This window comes from Thermobia domestica, chromosome 2, assembly GCF_964235325.1.
Source record: "Thermobia domestica chromosome 2, izTheDome1.hap1.1, whole genome shotgun sequence".
Classification (NCBI taxonomy): Eukaryota; Metazoa; Arthropoda; class Insecta; order Zygentoma; family Lepismatidae; genus Thermobia; species Thermobia domestica.
This window is the reverse complement of record NC_137455.1, coordinates 87,362,203-87,385,595: the sequence shown is the minus strand read 5'-3', so window position 1 is coordinate 87,385,595 and position 23,393 is coordinate 87,362,203. Positions and strand designations below refer to the sequence as shown.

Sequence of the window (23,393 nt, the reverse complement as noted above, 5' to 3'; positions counted from 1 at the left end):
AAGTGCGTAAAGTTTCCCTCAACGTCGCACACATGCAGATTCGGTCAATGTGACATCGTGATTTCATTCAATGAGGGGGGGGGGGAAAGAAAGCTAGATTCTCAGCACAGAGCGATTGTCGTAATCACAAGAAAATGTGTGTCTCACACACGCATTTTCCCCCAGTGAGGAAAAGATGTTTAGATTCCCTGAAAATCTTAGAAATTATTCCTTTTCGGTAACACTGCTCGAAATTAAGTTTTGTTTATTTTGGCATGTTTTCTTTGGTTTTGAAACAAAATGATTCCAAACGTTGATTTTTTGTAAATGTCAGATTCACGGCTACAGTTTAAGTACAAGGGTACATGAATTTTGCGTACCGGTAACTGAAAACTTTCAGCAATAGGCTAAACCTTCGTAATATTTTAAAACTGATACCCATCAAGCTTAGAAATTTCAGTTTTTTTTTTAATAATAACCAGTAAATACCTTTTCTTCTTCTTCAAGAAACTTAAAAGATTCAGAGCGACACTAATACAAGTAACCACTGCGTCTTCGGTTTGAATGTGGTAGCGAAACAAATAGAAAATACAAAATAAGGATGGTGCTTCATGAAAAATATGTGTGATTTTTTTTTTATATATATATTCTTGTTTAGGTTAAGTTAGTGTAGTTAGGATAGGGATTTAGGTTTAAGTTATGTCAATATGTAAGTGAATATTTACCTGTGCTAGATTGTTCAGTGGGTCCGAGCTGTAAGAGAGGTAGCGAAGAGCGTAAATCCTCGATGCCGGCCACAATCTCCATGCACAGAGAAGTTTAAGCACCAAAGAAATAAAACAAAGTAAAAATAGCTAACCACAACAGTAGGCAGTGAAGTATCATTTTGTGTAATGTATTTATATTGTGTCTTTTCATTTGTTTTGCGTGTCGATTCAGTGTAAATGTCTTGAAAGCTAAGAATATTAAATGAAGAATATTAAATGAATATTTTGGGAATATATGTACAAAGTAAACAATGTTTTTGGCTCTGAAAGATATAGAAATCGATCGTATTAATTTTCGTAGATGGGTATGTCAGTTTAATGTAAAGATTTTCCTGTTTTCAAATATTTTGTCCAACACTATTTTCATGAATATTTTCGAATAAAAGTTACTAGCCGTGAAAACATCTTTCTTTTCGAATGCAGAATCTAATTATCTCGTAGTTTTAAGAAGTGATAGAAATACGTAGTTGATGTTTTCGGTATGCATGCGAAGCATGATCAAAACAGAGAGCAGTATGTATAGAATAAGTTTACTGGGGAAATGAAATAGCTGTGAAATTCAGGGAAGAGACTTTCCTTAGTGTGACCGAGTTGAAAACAACCGAATCTGTAGAAATTTCTCATTTATCAGTTTCAATCAAAATCTCAGTTTGGACTTTTTTTTTTAAGTTACAAAATTCTGTTTCAAGATTTTTTTTTAAAAAAAATTCAGATAGGGCTTTCACAGACAACATCAAGATCTTCTTAGTGCTCATTGCCAGCTCCACTCGTAGGTCGGTGTCCTGTGTCTGTAGTCGTGGTTCACAACCTATTTCCGGATGGGATGTGGATGATGAACTGCAGGCCTGGATATCGGACTGTGAGTCGAGATGGAAGAGAGTTTGGAAGCTTTATATTTCGGGCCAGATTTGAGTTCTATTTTCCGTAGATGATTGGCTTGGTGAGTGTATCAGTGACTGTTGATGACGAGCCCATACGGGCCCAGTAGGTTCGGTGTCACTAGTCAGTGATACATTCAACATAGCATGTAATCTCAAGGAAAGGGAACATCATACAAAACACAAATAGTCAATTAATTCATTTTATTTACTTTATTTATTTAATTACCTTATTTTTTTTTTTAAAGTAAAAAGCAAAAGCACTAACCATTAGCCTCCCCCCGCTCGATTTACACCGTTCGAAACGTGTCTCCCTGAACCTTCTGTATAGGTACCATTCTATCATTTGCTTGTTGGCAGTGAAGATAACCCATGGTTCTGTGTTATCCTGGGATTGAACCTAGGACTTCTCATTAACGAAGCTAGCATAATTAATAATCCAAGACGGAAGTGAACTATCTATCCAATACTGAGATGACGTTGTCTTTAAAAGTAAATAAAATTGAGACTTTGGAATAAAGTACTGCATTTTCAATAAATTATTGAAAATTAAATCTCGTTATCCAAAAGTACGAGTTTTTCAAAGCAAACAGGCAGGCTATATCTCTTAACGCTGACATGAATGTTATCTTATCTGTTATGTTAAGTAGAAACAGAAACTCATCCATCACGGAACGTAATTTTTCTGATATTTAATTAATAAATCTTTAAAATGTATTAAATAATATTGCATAACGACGTGCACTCATATACTGTAAAAAACAGAAGTATAGTTTAGTACAGGGATGCAAATAAGCAACAAAATTTTACTAGCCCAAGAAAAATGCTACTAGCCCACATCCCACAATAGAAATCATTTAGTTATCTTCGGTATTATATTAAATACTCGCCTGCACCGATGAACCACTCACCCCGGGTGAGTGGGCGAGTGGTTATTTGCATCCCTGGTTTAGTACATTGCACATTTAAGTTGCAATTTTGTAATAAATATGCATTAAGATGTGCTGAAAAGTTTCTATTAATCCATGAATTATTTCAAAATCTATATTACGTTTAGGTGTAAATCGAACTACACAAATTAAAATCTTGTAGTATGCAATGAAACAAACACAGCGAATGATAGTAATAAAAAAAAAATCAATTTAAACTTTTCATTTTAAAAAACTGGTTTAAATAAAAATGTTTTTAATACTTAAAATAAATTGCTGTACACTACCCTGTAATCAGCTTGATCGTAATCTTAAAAACTATCGTTAATATATCTACTTTCCATTCTCATTCAGTCATATTGTGCAGTGTGGCTACCACTCAAACTAACAACTGTCCCTCTCTTCTTCATCAGCTAGAGGACCATAAAATAAAATAGCAGCTCTTAGACCATTCACTTGGTCGTTGCTTCACCACTTCCGATAACATATCTTCCTTGAAAGAAGGAGTGTAGTCATCTGCGAAATTTTGCGTAATACCGGTAAATTGCTGGAATGTGTGTGGGGAAGTTCGTCAATGTTTAGAAACAATTACTAGAAGAAATATTTTACTGTAAATGTATAAAGATGGTTTCATAGTTGTTTGCAATAAAGATGACCTGTAAGTTGTAAGAGGCTCTAAAGTAAGAATTAGTCAAATTTTAATATTTTCGTACGTTTATTAGGTTTTTAAGGAGTTTGGTTTACCAAAAATTCTTTATATATTTACCCTGTCCATCTGGGAGACAAAAGATCGTAGAACTACTTGATGTGTCACCACAGGGTATCTATCGGTCACGAAAGTCATGAAAAAGTCACGAAATCAGAAAACCGTCATGAAAGTCAAGAAAAAGTCACGATATTTAGCTTTTGGGTCACGATTTTTTTTTTTTTTTTTTTTTTTTTTTTTTATCATCTGTACAAATATAAGTATAAACTGGAAAATGTTCTATGAAATGTCAAAATTCATCGCCAAAATGTATGTGTTCGGATTTAGTAGAGCAATTTAGCGCTACCAAATTGCAAGCAAAGCACGCTTCTATCGCATGCATGAAAATTCGGCCTAATTCGCTCTTGAAAATGTTACTAAATTTTATGGTTTGGGAAAGGAAAAGTCACGAAATTTCATTTTGGGATTTTAGTAGACACCCTGCACCACCAAATTTAATCAGAATGTGGAGGATCAAAAGTTAGGATCGAAGTGGTAGAAATTAACCATTTTCGGTTTTTACGTTGGTCACTATAGAGCAAAAAACGGTAATGGATAGCGAGAAGTGGTTTTCTTCAGTCGATTAAGTATCCCAAGAATACAATTCATCTTCATCTTTAATTCTATAGTAAAACCGGAAGTGGTAGAAATCAACCACTTCCGATTTCAACGTTAATCGTTATAGATTGAAAAAAAAGCAGTAACAGATAGCGAGAAGTGGTTTTCTGCATTTAATTAAGCGTTCGAAGACCAAATTTCGTCTCTACTCGAATATTTCTATTAAAACCGGTATTAACGGAAATCGTTATGGTGTAACAAGTTGGTTTTATGCCATGGTGCAAGAGCGCAACAAAGGAACCTGAGCGGTAGCGAGGCGTCAGCCTCAGCAATGTGATGCGTCAATGGCGGTGTGTATACACATATCGTTAACGACGGGTTACTATAAATCACAGTACTGGCTCCGGAGTCGTCGATGGATTTGGAGGAGGTACTAATGCCACTCCCAATGCAATATCACTATTAAAACCGGAGGTGACAGAAAATTAATCATTTACGGTATTAAGAATCGTTATGGAGTAAAAATGATAATAGATACAGAGAAGCTGTCTTCTGCAATCAATTAAGCGTCGCAAGAGTATATTCTATTTCGACTCTAATCATTGTTTACCACTCTTAAGATTCAGTATAGAGAAAATATCACTCTACACAAACCAAACTCCTTTACGTGGTACAAATTCGAGAGTACTGCGTATTATTGTTATTGCTTCCGCAATAATTGCTCGGGTTTATATCCGAAGAGTTCTGTTCCCATCAGGATTTTAAATTGCGCGAGAACTTTGCATGAGAAGTTTTAATGCCTTATAAATATGAGGCATTCCAGTAATAGCTTAACATTGGGACAGATAGGGAATATAGTTCATCAATATATAATTCTCGAAGGTACTGACAGTTCTCGATTGGAGAATAGCTATAGGGGACACGATGACTGTGGTAAACAACTCATCTCTGCTCAGTATGGTCTTCTTGATCTTTCATCTCTTTTAGTCTAAAGGTATAACCATGAGACTTAAGTTTAAAAGACACCATTTCATTTGTCATGTAGAGAGTAGCCAGTCATGTGGATCGCTCATAGTCCAACGCAGGTTTGGGTTTGATCTTCGTCGCGACAATGTACTTGCATTTTATGTAGGTACTCCCGTTTTCATATTATCTTATCATTGCCATCAGTTGAGTAGGCGAATAAAAAAACCGTTAAATCCACATTTTAAAATTGTGACAAATCGAGAAAATTTTTAAACACGTCATAATTGTAAAATAACATTATAAATTTTTTTTAGAAAAGAAAGAATAATGTGAATGTTGGTCTGTCGAAAGCTGTATAATCACGCTAGTCTCTGAATTGAGTTATTGAAGAAAATAGTTCGGATTTAACTGGTTTTGCGAATGTAAATGGAAAAACAGCTTTTGCATCTGGATGAGCGCCGTTTTTGTTGATGCTCAGGATACAAAGCCTGTTAAAAGTAAGGAAATCAAGAGTCAGAAATCAGTATTATGCCTACTAAAATATTGGAAAAAAATGTCAATTATTATACATTGGCACAAATGAATATTGATACATGAATGCTACATTAATTTTGTTCTGAATTGACAACAACTGATCTAAATGAACAAAAATTGAGTTATATAAGCTCCTCTTCATCATCTTTTACCAAATGGAAATTCATATTTTCGTCGTCCTCTGGTGCAGCACCATTCCCTCGATTTCGTATTTCTGCAGAAACCTCTTTGTAAAACGTAAACTTTGGGTTACTTTCCCAATTTTCACCAAAATGTAACAACAAAAGCCGCTTAATGTCAAGCAGTTTCTCTTCTTTGACACAATGTACCCTCGGAACTGTGTCGATTAGGACATATCTTATAGTCTTTCCTCGCTTGCTAATTGGTTTCAGAGTGTCTGTTTGGAAGTTTAAAAAGGGTTCTTCTTGGACCAGAACTGTTGTACAGCTTTTTTGTAGAATAATTTTGCGAAATTTTTAGAATTGATTTTTTTTTTTTTTTTTTTTTAATATTTCGTTGGTGGCATGTTTCCATTCCATGATCTTACAGTATTTTCCTTAATGTAGACCAATACTAAAATTTTAAATTATTTCTTCATATTTCGCATCTTTGAATCTTTAAACATGTTGTACCAAGACTCATAGGCTAATTAGTTGTACCAAGACTCATAGGCTAATTAAGGGCTAATTTCAAACCTTAATTGACAAGAACCTTTTTAAAAAAAGAGGTTCTGCTCAAACTAAAAAGTTACCCTGAAAAATAACACAAATGACTTCAAACCATAGGATAATCCACTTAACTTATATTTTTGGCTACATTTCGTGTCCAGTTTTCCAGATGCCGTGCACGTTTTCTAGACATTTTTGGTGTTGTCTGAACAACAAAATTATTATCATCACTGCCTACTGTATTGTTTTCTTTCGATTTTGCGTTCGTTTATCTAGTAATTATTAAAGAAAAGCCAATTAGCACAGAAGCACGTCACGAACAGTTAGGTCAAGACGTTTAGTGCCTCAATTCTCAGGCCAAAAACACAAAAATAATGAAAGTTCAGGCTGCAAGTGTTGAAATAGAAAATTTCGAATGATTTACAAAGAGTTGCAATAAATATTCAGACTACTAAACTAATCTTATACAGTACGAAGACTCAAATTGCTTGAAATATGGAATTAACCGGGTTTGATTCTGCTTTTCTCATGACGTTAATTGCAGAAATGGGATTTAACAGTTTATAAAACTGAATATGGAAGACAGATTTAACTGGTTTTGCATCTGTAGCCATGATGGATTTAACAAGATTTGGAAATTGGTGCATATTTCAATGTCAGTTTTCAACTAATTAAAATGGTCTTTGCTACTGAATACTATTTGGAAATAAAAGCTTTACTATTAAGGTTACCAGAGCGAGCGTACTATATCTAATCATATATTTTCTAATTTAGTTAGTATTACTAAAGCGACCAATCTGAATGTTTTTCTTTTCTTCTGTTTCTGCAGGAAATATTTGAATTGTCTCACGATGGTCGTCGATTTGTTGCCGAAGAGGTGATACGACATGAAACTGGGCCCACCGTTGTGATGAATTGTGCTGCTCACAGCTGTGGCAAATATACCTACTTCGTCGCAGGACAAGAGAGCCATTGCCAATTGTATAAAATCAATATGAAGGTTGTAGATAGTAGAGAAGATGGTGAAACCATTTCTAAAGATAAAAGTGCCGGAGGTAATCTTCTTTCCATGTTTTACTCTTTTCGCTATTCGCTTTCGAAATTTAACTTTAATAATAAGAAAAAATAGGACATTTAGTGCATGATGATATACACAATTTTACTACATCAGTTTTCTTATTATCTGGCATGAGTCCAAAATTTAACTCCTGAAAGTTATGTGTTCTTGTTATTTATTTATTCATACATGCATAATCATTTTAAAACCGCAAAACTCAACTGTTTACCTCTCTAGTCCGATAATGCGATGGTCAGTCTTAATAAGCGTATTCTCATTTAATGTTCCTCAAACATTTCGTATTTTCAGATGCAGACAGCATGAGACACAGGAAGTTATCAAAAGACAAGCAGGATGTTAAGAATGAGACTGAAGAAAATAGTACAAAGATTGATAGGAACAGAAATTCATACCAAAAACTCAAATTTGAAGTTAAACCATTGGACAGCATTCAAACAGATTTCAGGTATTTTTCTTTTTTCGTGCCTTTTTTTTTTTTTTTTTTCGTTGGAATTTATTGTTAGTTTTCCTCGATCTGTTAATGTCTAAGTTAGTAAGATAAACTGACCAACCAAAGTTCAGTAAAGAAATGGTCACGAAATTTCATTGTGGAATTTTAGTAGATATGCTGATATGGCTCCATTGGCTCACAATTATACCTGAAGCGAGGGAACGATTCAACATTAGAACATGTAACCTTGTAGGGAATATAAGACTACTGTATATATATTCAGGAATTTCCTGAACCATAAATGCTTCCTTCTGAATCAATTCAAAAAAATTCCAATTTACTCTCGTATATGACATTCAAATACTTTGATAACATTCAAAATCTACCTGCACTGTACTCCCTCTACTTGTTTCTTGGAAGCTATCATGACTCTAATTCACTCTTTGAAACATCGTATTACTTATAAAATAATATTTTACATTTTTAATGTTATTTTTTCCGTGACTATAATCTTAATTGTTGTTAATAATTTCTTATTTTGACGTATAACTAAAGATTCACTATATATAAAATGTTACAATACCTCTTGTATAAACTTTTAATACTAGTACATACTATTATTCTTCGATTACTGTCACCATTCTGTTCCCTATATCTACCAAAAGGGAGTGATTTCGCGATATCAGACTTACCCACAACAAAGCACTTCGTAGATAAGGTATAAACGCTTTAAAACACTACATCGAGAATCAGAAGATCTACCTACGAATAATACTACATAAGAACAAAAGAGCTTAAATTAAATCAGGATACCAGTACACTTGACAGACAATGAGATTATATTATTAAGCTTAAGATATATATATTTTTTTTTTAATCTAATTACGAAACTATCAATTTGAACTTACAATACTACTTAGTAAATTGTTCGTACTATTTAGAAACTAGACAGTTGTAGGGATTGACAATGATTGAACAGAACGGTGACCAGAATTGAATAATAATAGTGTGACCTGTATTAAATAACAATGGGAACAACATATAGGGGAGGCCGGGATAATAAGAGAGGAAAAAATATTCTTGCACTTGTATTGATTTGTTGAGGAACTAGAAAACAATATATGTGATTGTACTTTAAAAAATAAATAAAACCTGCTGATGTATTAAGACATTTTTTCAGTTGCTTTTTCACAAAAAAAAAAAATGTTAAAGTCAGTGGCTCTTATTACCCCTAAGGGGTAATAAGAGACATGACTCTCAGTACTCATACATATAGAATAGAAAATGAGTAGTTATTTAAGGAAAAATCTTCAGACAATTCTGAACAATTTACTTTTTTCAGATCTGAAATTTGTACATACGTTCTCGAAATATCAAGATTTAAAAAATGAAATTCAGTAGTTCGTTCGGAAAATTTATTTGCCTGAGTATTAAATATCAAAAACCATTGAAACAAAGTATAGTTGCTTTTTACGGAATCTAGATACATCATGGATAAAACTCACACTACCAAATAAAAAAGAATGCTGACAAGAAATTTTCTGGAGAATGTCAAAAATGAACTTAAAAAGTTCCTCAATGAAGAAAAAACACCGCATTTGAAAAATAGTTTTAGCTAACTTACATGGATTGTAAAAGCTATTAAATTGTAATCATACACGAAGAGAGCATTGAAAAATGTAAGCCTATTGTTGTCCAAGTTTTGTGTAAAATGTAACCTATGTAAAACTACATTTTCGAAAAATATGTAAGATGAATATTAAACCTTTTACGATGTGCAGTCGAATGATCATATGAAAAATGTACAAAAGAGTTTGGAAATGTCATGCTAGCCCATGTAAAATCCAAGTTAACATTTAAAAACCTCATAAATGTAATTTACACTTTAATGTAACATAATTATAGTAGATAGGCCTTATTAATTATCTTAGACTGGACCACTTAAACAAACATAGGAAAAATGTATAGGCCAAAAAGAACTGTTGCATATAGGCATGTGTTTAACAAATATTAAGAATAATCCTACAAACACTTAGGCCTACCAAAAGAAGAGGAGCCATATTTAATCTTTCTGTTTTGGTTTCTGAAGTCCTTTTTCACTTTGCTATAAACACAACGAATTTTTTGGAGCTATCCTCTGGAAATCTGGAATGGCCCATTTCCATTTCCATCCAGTTTGATAGATCCATAAAACAAAAATTTGGATGTCACTGTTTGAATGTCATCATAGGCAGGCCAATTGAAACCATTTAGTTCTTTTTCCAAAAATTTAACCTTGTACGGTCCTTCATCTGGGAAAGCAATCCCCAGACTCTTCCAATATACCAGTCAAGATCGTAGTACACGGCGTAATACATTTCTAAGCAAGATTCTGCTCTGGTTGGATCAGTTTCTCCTGGCAAAATTTCACCAGTTGATGATGAAATTAGTTGGTCTAAAGCATATTCTCCACTGTCACTATCTATGCACAGACTCAGACTGACTGAATTGCCAGAGTAGGAATTTTCCTATTTACTTCTTACATACAAAAATTAGCAGGTTACACTCGTCACATGCGCTAAATAAACTTAAAGTTGAACTGGGGTAATAAGAGACACCTGTCTCTTATTACTCCTTCAAAATTTCTCAAAAGAGTAATAAGAGACATGCTCTCAGTTGACCTGAAAAGCAATGCTTCAGCATTTTTCAAAATTTCATATCAATCTTCATAATCTTAGTCACAAAGTTACATAGCAGCAGGGTTGGCTGGTTTAAACCTTCGTTTAAACCAGCTGTTTTTTTGTTTTTTTTTTTTTCCCAAAAAAAAACGAACTGGTTTAAATCAAATAAAAAAAACGAAAAATGCTTTAAATCGTGTGAACTTCATGGTGACGTTTCCACATACCAAACCACCTGCATTAGTTTTATCTCCTTTTCACCTTTTAATCGAGGTGTCCCATGTTCAATTCTCGGTCGAACCATAACCCTTCTTTCATTTGTAAACCAAGTAGCGGTTTGGATGTCACTTTAAAGCGAAAATCTTCTTTATAACCTCGGTATTACATAAAGATGTTAAGCCTAAACATACGAAACGAAGCTAAATTGTATGTTTTTGCTTGCCTGAATGCTTGTTGCTTTATAAAGAAGCAAAGCTTGCCTAAATGTATTGATAGACATTGGCAAAATTTATCGACTGCGTCCGTAGCTTCCAACATTAGCTTGGATTGGACTTCGTTTTAAGTTTATTGAATGATATCTACATACTAAATTTGGAATTTAATACCTCAGTTTTAGCGTACTGATTATGATATGTTGACCTTAGATTTTACATGCAAAGCAATAACAGGATTTGCTTTGCATTTAAAGTAATACAGGATTTTCCCAATGGCTAACGCGGGAGTTTCCCGATTTATATGCAATTCTGTATAATGGTTTCACTTGTGCAACTATTTATGTTTTTGTCCTGAAATGACTCTTGACAATTATATTAACCGTATGTAAAGATCAGTACAACGTATTTTTATCAGGAGTCCTTCGTGAGTGAGTCGGCAGACATTGCATTTGTGGCCAATTAGTCCCGGTTTCGAGTTTAAATGGAGGACAATTTCTTTCGGATGTAAGCCGGGAAGCTGTTTGGATCCCGCTTTAAGCTTATAAGACCCCTTCCAACATAACTCTGTCGTTGCATAATAACAGCAAGGCGAAACAAACTTATTTCTGTCCATATGTAATATAAATACATAGAGCAAATTATTTAAACAAAAAAAAAAAAAAAAGGTTTAAACCATAAAAAAACATTTTTTTCTCAATAAAAACCATGGTTTTTGCCAACCGTGCATAGCAGTCATTTCCACATTTGTAACTCACTTTTCACAACAGTCATGAATTTCTATGGTAAGTTCAAAGTGAAGGTATTTTTTCATAGCGTGTCAACAATATAAGAACTCATATTAGCTCATAAGTGCAAGTGGAGTAGGAAAGTAAAGATATTAACGTTGCCATTACTTATTTTTTTTTAATAATTTTGATTTGATATTTAGGATATTTTTTGACCATGTCTCTTATTACCCCGGCCTCCCGTACAATAAGTATTGTGATTTTTCGTATATTAAACCTTTATTTTCGGGCTAAGAATCAGAAATTATTAGTGATTTAGCAATTTTGTATAGAAACTTCTAGATTACCGTGTCCAGAGGAAGAGATTACAATTGAACACGTTGAAATTATAGGCATAAGAACATAAAATAATACGCATACGATAAAGTAACTGTTTCATATTATTGTATATTTATTTATTTATTTATTTATTCACAAAGTTTCATACAGAACAAGGTCAATTGGCTGAAACCGATCAGCATAATAAAAGATAAAATCATAGAAAAAAAAGATAATAAACACAAAAGAATAAACACAAAAGAGAACAAAAAATTATGAACAAAATAAATACAAAAAAAAAAGAGAAAGAAAGAAAAGAAAAGAAAGAATCTTGTATAGAAACTTCTAGATTACCGTGTCCAGAGGAAGAGGTTACAAATTGAACACGTTCAAAGTATAGGCATAAGAACATAAAATAATACGCATACAATAAAGTAACTGTTTCATATTATTGTATATTTATTTATTTATTCACAAAGTTTCATACAGAACAAGGTCAATTGGCTGAAACCGATCAGCATAATAAAAGATAAAATCATAGAAAAAAAGATAGCAAACACAAAAGAGAACAAAAAATTATGAACAAAATAAATACAAAAAAAAGAGAAAGAAAGAAAGGAAAAGAAAAGAAAAGAAAGAAAGAAAAGGTTCATCTCTCAATATACAATATTCTCTTCAGTTGAGTTCTCAAGTTTTGTTCAGGAGTAAAAATGTTAAGATCTGTTGAAACAGTATCGTAATCGTGCGCAGTCTGTAAAACAAGGAGCACACTTGATAATTAATAACCTAGGTGACTCGTAAGTTAGCAAATTAAGAGAGCGAGTTCGTCGCGGAGGAACCCGAAAGTTAATCTGCGACAGTTAGAAGTCAGAATTAATTTTACCATTGATAATTTTGTATAGATAAAGCAAATGAGCAGCGCGGCGTCGTTTGTCAGGGATACATAGTTTCATTAAAGACATTAATTCCTGTCTCGAGTGATCACGTAAGTCAGGAATTCTAAATCTAACTATGGCAATAAAGAAGTTTAGGACCGAGTCATTGGAGATAGATTACTAGGTACTGCTATATTCCATAAAGGTGAACAATATTCAATGATCGGGGAGATAAAAGCCTTATAAAACATCGTAAGGACAAGGAGACATTGTATTTCAGGCAATCTAAAAAATAAGACCAAGTAGTTTCATACGTAGCTCTGGATGAGGCCGATATGAAATGATTCGCAAAGAAGAGTTTTTCATCAAAGATAACATCTAGATCTTTTTGAGACGAAACACATTTGATGTTTACGTTGTTGACATTATATATCTGCGAAGTATATTTTTTTTTAGAGAGATAGAAAGGATAGAACATATGTTGGGGTTTAAAGACAGATTTCAGGTAGAGCACCAGTTACTTAACATATCTATGTTAGCTTGCAGTGAAGATGCATCACCTATAGAAATATTTGTTTTAGAGGATGAAAAGATGCAGGTAAATCAGCCATGTACGTTAAAACAAGAATGGACCCAACACATTTCCGTGAGGCACCGTATATATATATATATATATATATATATATATATATATATATATATATATATATATATATATATATGCATCTTATATTCCCAGTGCAGAGATTTAAATTGTCTTATTTTTCAGTCAGAAATAAATATATCCAAGTAATATTTTAATGGAATTTTCACTACGTTTTTGTTGAAGCACTGGGGCTGAAGTTGATCCCAGCGGCTGAAAGGATTATAACCCATTGACCCACAATAAAATATATATACCTTCCCAGATAATTCCAAAAGTTAGGACAAAACGGTCGGTGTAAATTAATATCGCAGTATGTAAAAGATTTTTCTTTGAAAACTTAGCTGGTTGCATTTTCTAATATATGCATCGTTGTCATCCGAGAAGTTTTTTAAAGCTGTTTCAGAAAGAGGAGCCACTAATTTATGTACTTCACAGAGAAGTTTGCACCCTTGACAAGAATTCGTTAGATCAGTGAAATTAGTTGGAATTCTGTTGAAGATTAAAAAAAAAAGAAAGTAAGTAGGATCAAAAATAACGAAAGTACTAGAAATGAAATCTGAAATACAATCTGTGTTCATGCATGGAATTAGAAAGCCACAGAACACTTTTTCAAAACTACCGTGACCAATCGTATTCTGGAAAACAGTCACTGTTACTATAACTTGATGTAAAACATTGTCTTCTACATTTACACAATATCTTTAATTCCACCTTTGAATGGAGATTGGTTCCTGATGAGTGGAAGGTACTGCAAAATGAGAAAATCAAAGAACCTTCTTTCTTTCGTTTAGAAGGTCAAAAAATGGTGATGAATCTTCAAATAAAGATATAGCACATGAGTTTACTTACGTGGTTCCTGAAAGAAATGCAACAAGAATTGATAACCTTTGAGCAAACATATGTAGAAAGGATATATATTAGTGATCCTACTCATTCGTACTTTTTGACCAAAAACTTTCACTTTTGAAGAAATGTAATAGGTTATACAATAGTTCGATTATACAGATCTTTTTCTTCGACCGTTTGTTTGAACAAGCATTCTGTTCATGTAATTTCTGTATTATCCAAACTTTAAAAAGAACAAGTGTGAAACAAAACCTTAAAATTAATGGTCAAAATAATGGTAAGACGAAGGGTAACTATTAATTCTTCACGTGATAGGAAAAGACAGATCTACACACAATACATATTTGATTCAATTGTTAGCATGTTTGCTTTTAAAGAATTCGGAGCTTTTTTTAAATAATGCTTATTAACGATAAGAAACATTAATGGTAATCACATTGTTATTATATCTAAAGTCTTTCCAGCCTTAGAACAAAGTAGATGTAAACAAAGCGAAATGTATTACTCCGCGGCTCACACGTGCTTTGGCAGCGAGAGACGTGAACAGCAAGATTCATACGTATTTCCAACATAATTTCCAAAGTGTAAGGCTCTGTTGGTTCGTATATAACTAACGCACTGACACTGACAATTGTTATGTTGGAAATACATATTTTCTTAAATCGTTATATAAACGAGATTGCCTCTGTTCCTGTTCTCTTTTTTGTTTTATAACACGAGAGGAAGGTAAATTATTGTAACACTTTTTCACCATGGCACACTCTGCATTCTGCAATTTCAAATGAGTGGGGTCGGCGCGCGAACGCATACGCATGCGCAGTAAATACTATATGTCCAAGGACAGGTGAGGTTGAAATAAAGCTACATCTGTTGTTAAATATTATATATATTGCGTTTATTATCACAAAATACAGGATAAATTCGGATATTTTCATTTGAAATTATTATTTTAGTAGGGATTATATAGCGGTAGGATATTAGTGCAGTGAGACCAACAACCAATCACTGGTCATCGATCCACTGGTAGTCAGGTGGGTTTGTTTACATCCACTTTTTTCTAAGGCTGGAAAGAGATTAGACTGTGAATCTCGGTTAAAGTTTAGCACACGATACACTTTTTAATATTTGCTAACTTTTGTCTGTGTTGCAAGTGGTGAAACAAACTATCTAGTTCCTTTCTATATGATTTAGGCACTATGTCTCTAACATTCGTTGTTGGCTACAATCTGATCTGTTTGTTGTTTACTGCGGCACTGTCACTACTACATAAGGGCATAAAATATAACACTATAACGTATCTACGCATGTAATGGTTTGTAATAAGCTCGAATTAAATATTATACATTTTAGTCGTTCCATAGATGGTGTTATTAGGAAATGTATATAAATCAGTAAATATTTATTAAACAAATATTATTCAAATATGGAAAGAGACAACTGGATTTAATCACAGGGTTAAAAAGGAGCATGAAGCGTTTGAACCGACGCCACTCTAAATTTGAAATCACAGGTGCTACCAGTTTTTCCACTTCGGCTCGTGATACCATTGTTCACCTCTTGAGCTTATGGAATTGATGCTATGTCGCATCAAGTGGGTATTGTTGTGGAAAAACGCCGTGTGCGTGGGGTTTTTCGGAGTTCTCCACTTCCCTCCCACATTATTCATTCCACCATTTGATTAGTTCTAATCATCACAGTCTCTTGTAGCCTACAGGGCATAACCGTGGAATATAAAACTGAAATATTTCATTTTTATTTTAAGAAAGCTACGTTGACTACATGACTGATAGGAAAGTTTTTCATGTTTAGATAGTAAATATATTGAATTGGATGAAAACACAGAAAATGAGTAGGTTGGTATCCAAAACAAGCCCAAAAATAAGAGCAAAACCAGTGACATCAGCTACGTACAAGCTTACGTCCAGAAAATTTTGTCGGAACGGGGGGAACAGAAGGGAAGAATTCAAACTTTGAGATGGCTGCACTGAAACGCTAGTTCCTAAAAGACATCGTCCACACTAGAGTAAGATGTAATTTATCTTTGCTTCGGGTGGCCGTTGGCCGACTTCCATGGAGCAAAGCTTTCCGCAAATATGCCTGGAAGAAAGACTAGATACCTAGTATATACATTTGTCGAACGATATCTACGTGTCGTATGGTATGGCTGGCTGTAAAAACTTTTGTTTCATGGTACTTAATCTACTTCACTCATTTTCCATTCTCGAATCACATTAAATATCACTAGATAGACACCAGTATACGGTTGGATATTTAGAAAAGATAATTGCAAATGCTCACTAAACAATCTTACTGTTATTACTTCTTATAAGAATAAAAACGACACGTGGTATTGGATTTTAAGTTCTTCGACTTAAAACCAAATATCCTAACCACTGAACCAAACCATCTTTCTGAGCACATGTTTTTTCTATCATGTGAAGAATCAAAAGTAACACTTCATTCAATTACTTTTTGTTTTACCATTACATTTGTGATCATTAATTTTAAGGTTTATTTCATATTTGCTCATTTAATGTTTGGATAATACAGAAGTTACATGAATTCTTGTTGAAGGAAACAGTCGAAGAAAAAGATTTTTATTAATCGAACTATTGTATAACCGAATATATATTTCTTTTTTCTTTCTTCTGTTTTTGGCACTTCCCACTACTTACGTTAAGCTAAGGGAGATAGAAACATATTACATAAATTTTTATATTTTGTTAATGTTATTATGTTTTGTTTCCATTCATGGTATTGATACAAAAATATTTTCAAAATTTCGTGCAAAGGAGGAATTTTAACCAGCATTGTCAACTTCACACATACATTTCACATTTTCAGAACGATTTGACATATATCAAATTGGTATATAAGTGGTATTATGATCCTTATGCCTATGGAAAACTATCTGCGTGATCGGATGTGATACTTATTTAAGCAGTTTTATGAAATAAAATCTTTTGGAAAAAGTCAAATTTCAATTCTTTGTACTTTGTGCGTATTTATTCGATATACGTCATATCATGATCATAGTATTCGACACTGAGGCACTTTATATGTGCATTTCGTTATCGGTCTCATTTGCGTTATTACTGCTGTAGAGGCTTCCAAAGTTCGGATGTTTGAAATACTGTAGCGTTCGTAGTTTTAACACTGAATAAAGAATGTAGTATCGTAAGTACTTTTCGTTTAACATGTAGATTTGAAATGTGTTATAACCTTACGTAATGCCATTTAAAGAAATTCAACCTTACGTTGGGTTGGCAATACTATTACTCCGGTGATATTGCATAGTATGTCAAACGACTTCCTCGTATTAATATTTGCATAGTGCAAAATTGTAGCTTTTTATTAGATCAAAACCTACACGGAGGTTTCAAGATAAGTAGTTCATCCTGTATATAAACTCTTCCGATCATTACTAACATCTTAAAAAATGATTCAAGTACTAAGTCGTAGCTAGTTACCTTCTTTTAAAATAATTTTTAAAAATTGAAATCAATCAAATTACAAAAATTACCACAGGGAGAAGAATCCAAGTTCTGTGGTATTCGAGGCTGTGTGTCAATTCAGAGATAATTACATAGGAATGACGAAGAAGATTATACGATCTAGAATTATTAAAGTGCACGTCAGGGAATCAAACAGTAAGAAAACAGGTATTTCACGATTGGCAAAACATTAATTAGAGAACCAACATGTTGAAATAAGTACAGATCTTATATAATTCGAAAATAGGAATTTAAAGTATTGTTTTAGAAGCGTACTACACCCTAATAAAGAAATCTTATTTGACTCTCTTAGCGAAACAACAGGAACAAGAAGAGCAAGAGGAGGTACTTCTCTCTGAAAAATTATCCATTAAGATTATCGTATATCTAATTATCTATTCTAAAAGACTCCCAGTAAAGTATCATTTCTCCCTTATCTTTATACCCGACTGAAAAAGATAGTTGTGAGTGTTTGCATGTTTCAGGATCCTTTAATTCTTACGTAATTATATTACTATTACATTTAAGTAGCTATTGTTAATGAATATACTCACGAAATGCTTATTCTTAACAATCAAATATTCTTAATAATCAAACTATATTAGTATGTCTGTATATTTATCCAATGATACAGTATCAAGAATTCTACTGTTCCCTTCATCCGTCACGATGTTCAGCGAACTTAAAAAAAAAAGTTCCTTACTGAATTCTCTATGTTTGTATGTATGTATATGTCTGTCTGCTATTTGTGAATTTTTCAATTTTGAGCCGTGCACACGATGGAGCATTAAAAACTATGTGAAAGAAGTAATGGAATTTTTCGCGTCACTCTTACCGTTTCCGAGATATTGGCCAATAAAGTTTCGATTTCGGGAGATTTACGGAGCGGTATCTCGGGAACCGTAAATCAGAGAGATAATATTGGTGTTGATCAATACCAATACCAGTTATTGAGTCAATAATTATTGCATCGTTAGTTATTGACTCAATAATTATTGCGTCATTAGTTAATTTAATCAAATAAATTTAATATACAATTTCATATAAATTTCGAAAAAGAAATTCTTTTAAGTTCGTTCTGACAATGCTCCTCAAGCATTCTAAAACTGGTTTATTTTGTTATTGATAAGTTAATAATATGTCAAACATTTTACTTGTTAAGTCTTAGTTTGTATAGCTGCCATTTATTTTGATTGATGATAAATGCAACTAAGTGTTATCCTACATAAAGAAATTATTGTGGTCATTGAATGTAATTTTCCAATTAACAGTAAAGAAGAACCTCTGCAACGTGTTGTCCGTGTGAGTCGTAGTGGGAAATTGATGGTAACAGGTGGAATGGATGGTCATGTTCGTGTCTGGACGTTTCCTAAAATGGTTTCTGTATGTGATATTGAAGCTCACAGTAAAGAGGTGGATGACGTAGATATCAGCCCAGATGAAACGAAGGTAATCAAGCTCATTTCTTTCGCATAATTCTAATTCCTTAATAACAAATAAATAAATGATGATATGACACATGTTTGGCTGACATTTTCATTATTACAAAGCTTAAACTTATTGTCTTTTAAAAGCATATGATAAATGTAATAAAACGCCGATTGTCGGATGAGGGAGGTGTTTTTCTATCATAAAAAAAATAGACTTTTGCTGAACACCATGACAGAAGAAATACTACTTACGGTAGCGATGCTCAATATTCAGAGGCTTGGTGAACAGCATTCCATATGTCAATCAGCAGATAAGATTTGCAGCTCGAAAAGAACGAAGAATACAATTGCTTTTCAAATAACGTATGGTTTATTTAGTTAAATAATTTTGTTTAACTTCGTGCATGAACATATGCATTTTTTAAATACTTTCCCGTAACGCCCTCATTCATGCATTACATCATGTGCTGTATATTCTATTTATCTTTTTCCTTTAGTTTAACGTTCCACAATTAAGGCACCGAGGCTAAGGGAGACAGTGATGAGATGGATGATGGTGGAATGACGAAAGTGGGAGGAAACGGGAGAACGTATAACTAACTAACTAACTAACTAACTAACTCTATGGCCTATGGAACCCGGAGGTTCAATGCCGCGTTCACAAAAGCTCTCCACTGACTTCTATCCTTAGCTAACTGCATCCAGTTTCTACTTTGTATTCCAATCTCTGCGAGATCCATCTTAATATTGTCCTCCCATCTGCGCCTAGGTCTTCCTAATGGTCGTTGTCCGATTGGTCTTCCAGTCAAGACTTTGAAAGCGTTTCTACTTTCTTCCATTCTAGCTACATGACCCGCCCACCTAAGTCTCCTAGACTTCACGACCCTAACAATGTTGGGTAAACCATATAAGTTATGTAGCTCCTCATTATAAAGTTTCCGCCATTCCCCATTCCCGTTCCTCTTGGGTCCGAATATTCGTCTCAGGATCTTGTTCTCAAATACTTTCAGTCTATGTTCTTCTCTCAGAGTAAGTGACATGTTTCGCAACCATACAGAACAACAGGCATGATTACCATTTTGTATATTTTAAGCTTCAAATTCCTCGACAGAATTCGCGACAACAAGAGATTTTGAACCGAATAGTAACACTAATTCCCTGATTTTAATCGACATTTAATTTCTCCGTGAATATGATTTTCCTCTGTTAATACTGATCCTAGATATTTGAAACTATCCACTTTATCAAAAGTATTATTTAATATTTTAACGCATCCATAATTCGCCGTATTACGGTCCCGACGCACTTCCATGTATTTAGTTTTATCTGCATTTACTTCTAAACCCATGTCCCTGCAAGCGTTTAATAAGATCTCTGCATTTCTTTCTATTGTTCCCCTATCATCACCTATTAAATTTACATCATCAGCATATGCCATAACCTGGTGAATACCGTTCAACTCTAGGCCGTGGTTGCTATCTTCGATTTTCCTTATAGCGTATTCCAGAACGAAGTTAAATAATAAGGGCGACAACGCATCTCCTTGTTTCAGGCCATTTTCGACGTGAAAGCTCGTGGACAAAAATTTTCCTACCCGAACTTTACTTTGGGATTCATTTAAACATATCTTAATTAATCTAATTAGCTTTCTCGGTATTCCAAGTTCTGTAAGAACGTTGTATAATGTTTCTCTCCTAACCGAGTCGTACGCCTTTCTAAAATCAATAAATAGTTGATGTACCGGGCTACTGTATTTCCACTTTTTTCGAGTATTTGGCGAATGGTAAATATTTGGTCGATAGTTGATCGATTCCGTCTAAATCCGCATTGATAATCTCCAATAATTTCATCTGCGTATGGGGTCAGTCTTGCTAATAGAATATTTGAAAGGATTTTATAGGATGTTGACAGAAGAGAAATGCCTCGATAATTATTACAGTCAGTTTTGTCGCCTTTCTTGTAAATTGGAACAATGATTCTTTCCACTCTTGTGGCAATTCTTCCTTGTTCCAGATAGGGAGAATGTGTTTGTGTATCTTGTTCCACAATTTTTCGCCTCCAGCTAAAATTAACTCAGCCGGAATTTCATCTACACCCGGAGATTTGTGTTTCTTTAATTTCTTTATAGCAGTTTCTACTTCTATTCGGCTGGGTTCTGGAATATACGGTTCTGCGGTTTGTATCTGCTTTTCTCCACGCACACTAGTTTTCGGTTGCGTGTTAAGCAAATCGTCAGAGAAATCTTTCCATCTATTTAAGATGCTATCCGTGTCAGTGAGAACTGTACCGTCAGATTTCTTTAATATATAAGCACGAGGTTGGTAGCCTTTCTTAAATTCGTTGATTCCCTTATACATGTCCCGGATGTTTTTATTTTTACTATTATCTTCAAGTTCCTTAATTTTCGGGAGAACGTATAGTACTTTATTTCTTGGGAACTACTGGTTGGATCTGAAATTTGTTCAGCAAGTAGTCCATCGCCTAGAAGCTCCAGATCACTGTATTTGGTGGTTGGGCTCGGCTCGACAGCTGTGTTCCACAGCTTTACACGCCGAGAGCTTCTGGATTTGATTCACTTCGGTTTGTTTTTAAAAATGAATTTATGTACAAGTTTAATCTTCCTAACATGAGAGGCTCGTGACATACTATTTTCGACATAAATTTTAGATCACCTCTTCTTTCAACCTCCCCCTTAGGATATGTATCAAGGAGTTGTAAATAGCCTACGGTCTCTTCCAGAGTATATCTTCTGTACAGAAACTTAGAAGTATACCAAACCAACGATGTGGATTTCTGTACCGGACAAACTTACAAACAAGTAAACATACATACATACATGAAAAAATATTTTTTATATATAAAACTAGCCTTCGGCTAGCTGAATGCTTTGCCTCTCAAACTCTCGCACCTCATATTTCAGCCTTTACTTTGCTTGTTCTCTTGCATTTTATTTTTACAACTGACTTTGTTTCGTCATCTGTGGAAAACAGGATCGAAATAAAAGTTGTAGAAATCCTTACGAGGGCTAAGAAATGCTTTTTCATTTTTTCAGCGTCAATATTAAGGAAGTTGCAATGATCTTTTTAAAATACATGGGATCGAATTGTAAACATAATGATAGGAGCATAACCTTCCTAGATGTCAATATGGACTTTGCTGCAAACTATGAACCTTCTTCTCGCTTCAACACTTGGATGATCTTTTTCGTACATTGTTGTTGTACGTTATCAACTTTTCATCACTCTTGATCAACCACTTCAGAAATGGCTCGAGTTCATTATGTTCCAGTAGAGATTAGCAGATGGAAATTCGATAGAGTAAATCAGATCATATGTCACTTAATTGTCAGTCTTCTTCTTTTATAGTCAGCTTTCTCCAAATGGTTAAACACTGGTGATAGTTTTTTTTTTGTTTTTTTTTTTTTTTAATCCGTGGTGATGTCATGATTTCTTACATGCCGGTCTTGCTTTACATTTGCCAGAATATCATCCATTTTCTCTGTGGTCGGTCGCCCACTGCGAGAAACATATTGGACATCGAAATTTCCAGAACAAAAGCAGCTGAATCATCGTTTGGCTGCTCCTTTTGCCCATAAACAGCATAAATTTCTTCACGCACCTGTGCAGCATCTGCTCCTTTATCGAAATCTTCACGGCACAATACCTTATTTATTTATTTAACAATTACCAGGTACAACTCAGAGGCCATTTCATACTGGGTATCTAACAACAACAACAACAACAATGGAATGGATTTGGGAAGGTATCGGGCAGGGCCTGTTCAGTAGGTACCATCTTGGCATTTGTCTGGTAGGACTGTGGAAACCCTGGAAAACCCCAGTCAGGATGGACGGCAGCGGGAATCGAACCCACGACCCCCTAATGCGAAGCCAACGCTCTATCACTTGAGCTACTTACGTATAATTCTAAGAATTTCAACCCTTTTTGAACATGTACTAACTTCAACTGTCAGCTGTCGATTGACGTTAGACCGGACTCGGCGCGACTACCAAGATATTTGACACTAACGCCATCTCGTGCGCAAAAGTATCACCACTTTTTTGACTACCTGATATTAGAGATCAGCAGATTTTTGTCCGCTTCGTACGGGAAGAATAATATTTATGCATAATATTTGAAAATGAAGCACTGAGTAGAATAAAGAAGAATGATGAACACTTTCCGCATTGCCCTTGTAATTTCCCGTCCATTTGTCATGCACAACGCCTTCAGCGTCTCCCCTTCAGAAAATAAAGAACAGCAGCTTAAATAATGACAAGCGACACTAGTCTCGGGTCGTTTTGAATAGTTTATTTTTCACCCCTTCTCGCCTCTGTTCCATGCCGATAGGACTAAACTTGGATTTAACTCGGCGACCGCAAAAACTATGGCTACGACACTGATGTTGATCGTTTTCGTTTATTGTTACTTGTTACT

At 34.1% G+C, this 23,393-nt stretch overlaps 1 protein-coding gene across 1 annotated transcript in view; it reads left to right on the top strand.

Moving 5' to 3' along the window:
• The window catches only part of LOC145673916 (guanine nucleotide-exchange factor SEC12), a 62,948-nt gene that overhangs the window by 26,089 nt on the left and 13,466 nt on the right, over positions 1 to 23,393 (top strand). The window contains exons 2-4 of the mRNA XM_081743734.1: positions 6,854 to 7,079; positions 7,391 to 7,547; positions 18,799 to 18,976. Coding sequence (XP_081599860.1) covers positions 6,854 to 7,079; positions 7,391 to 7,547; positions 18,799 to 18,976 — 561 coding nt within the window. The remainder of the gene's footprint in view (positions 1 to 6,853; positions 7,080 to 7,390; positions 7,548 to 18,798; positions 18,977 to 23,393) is intronic.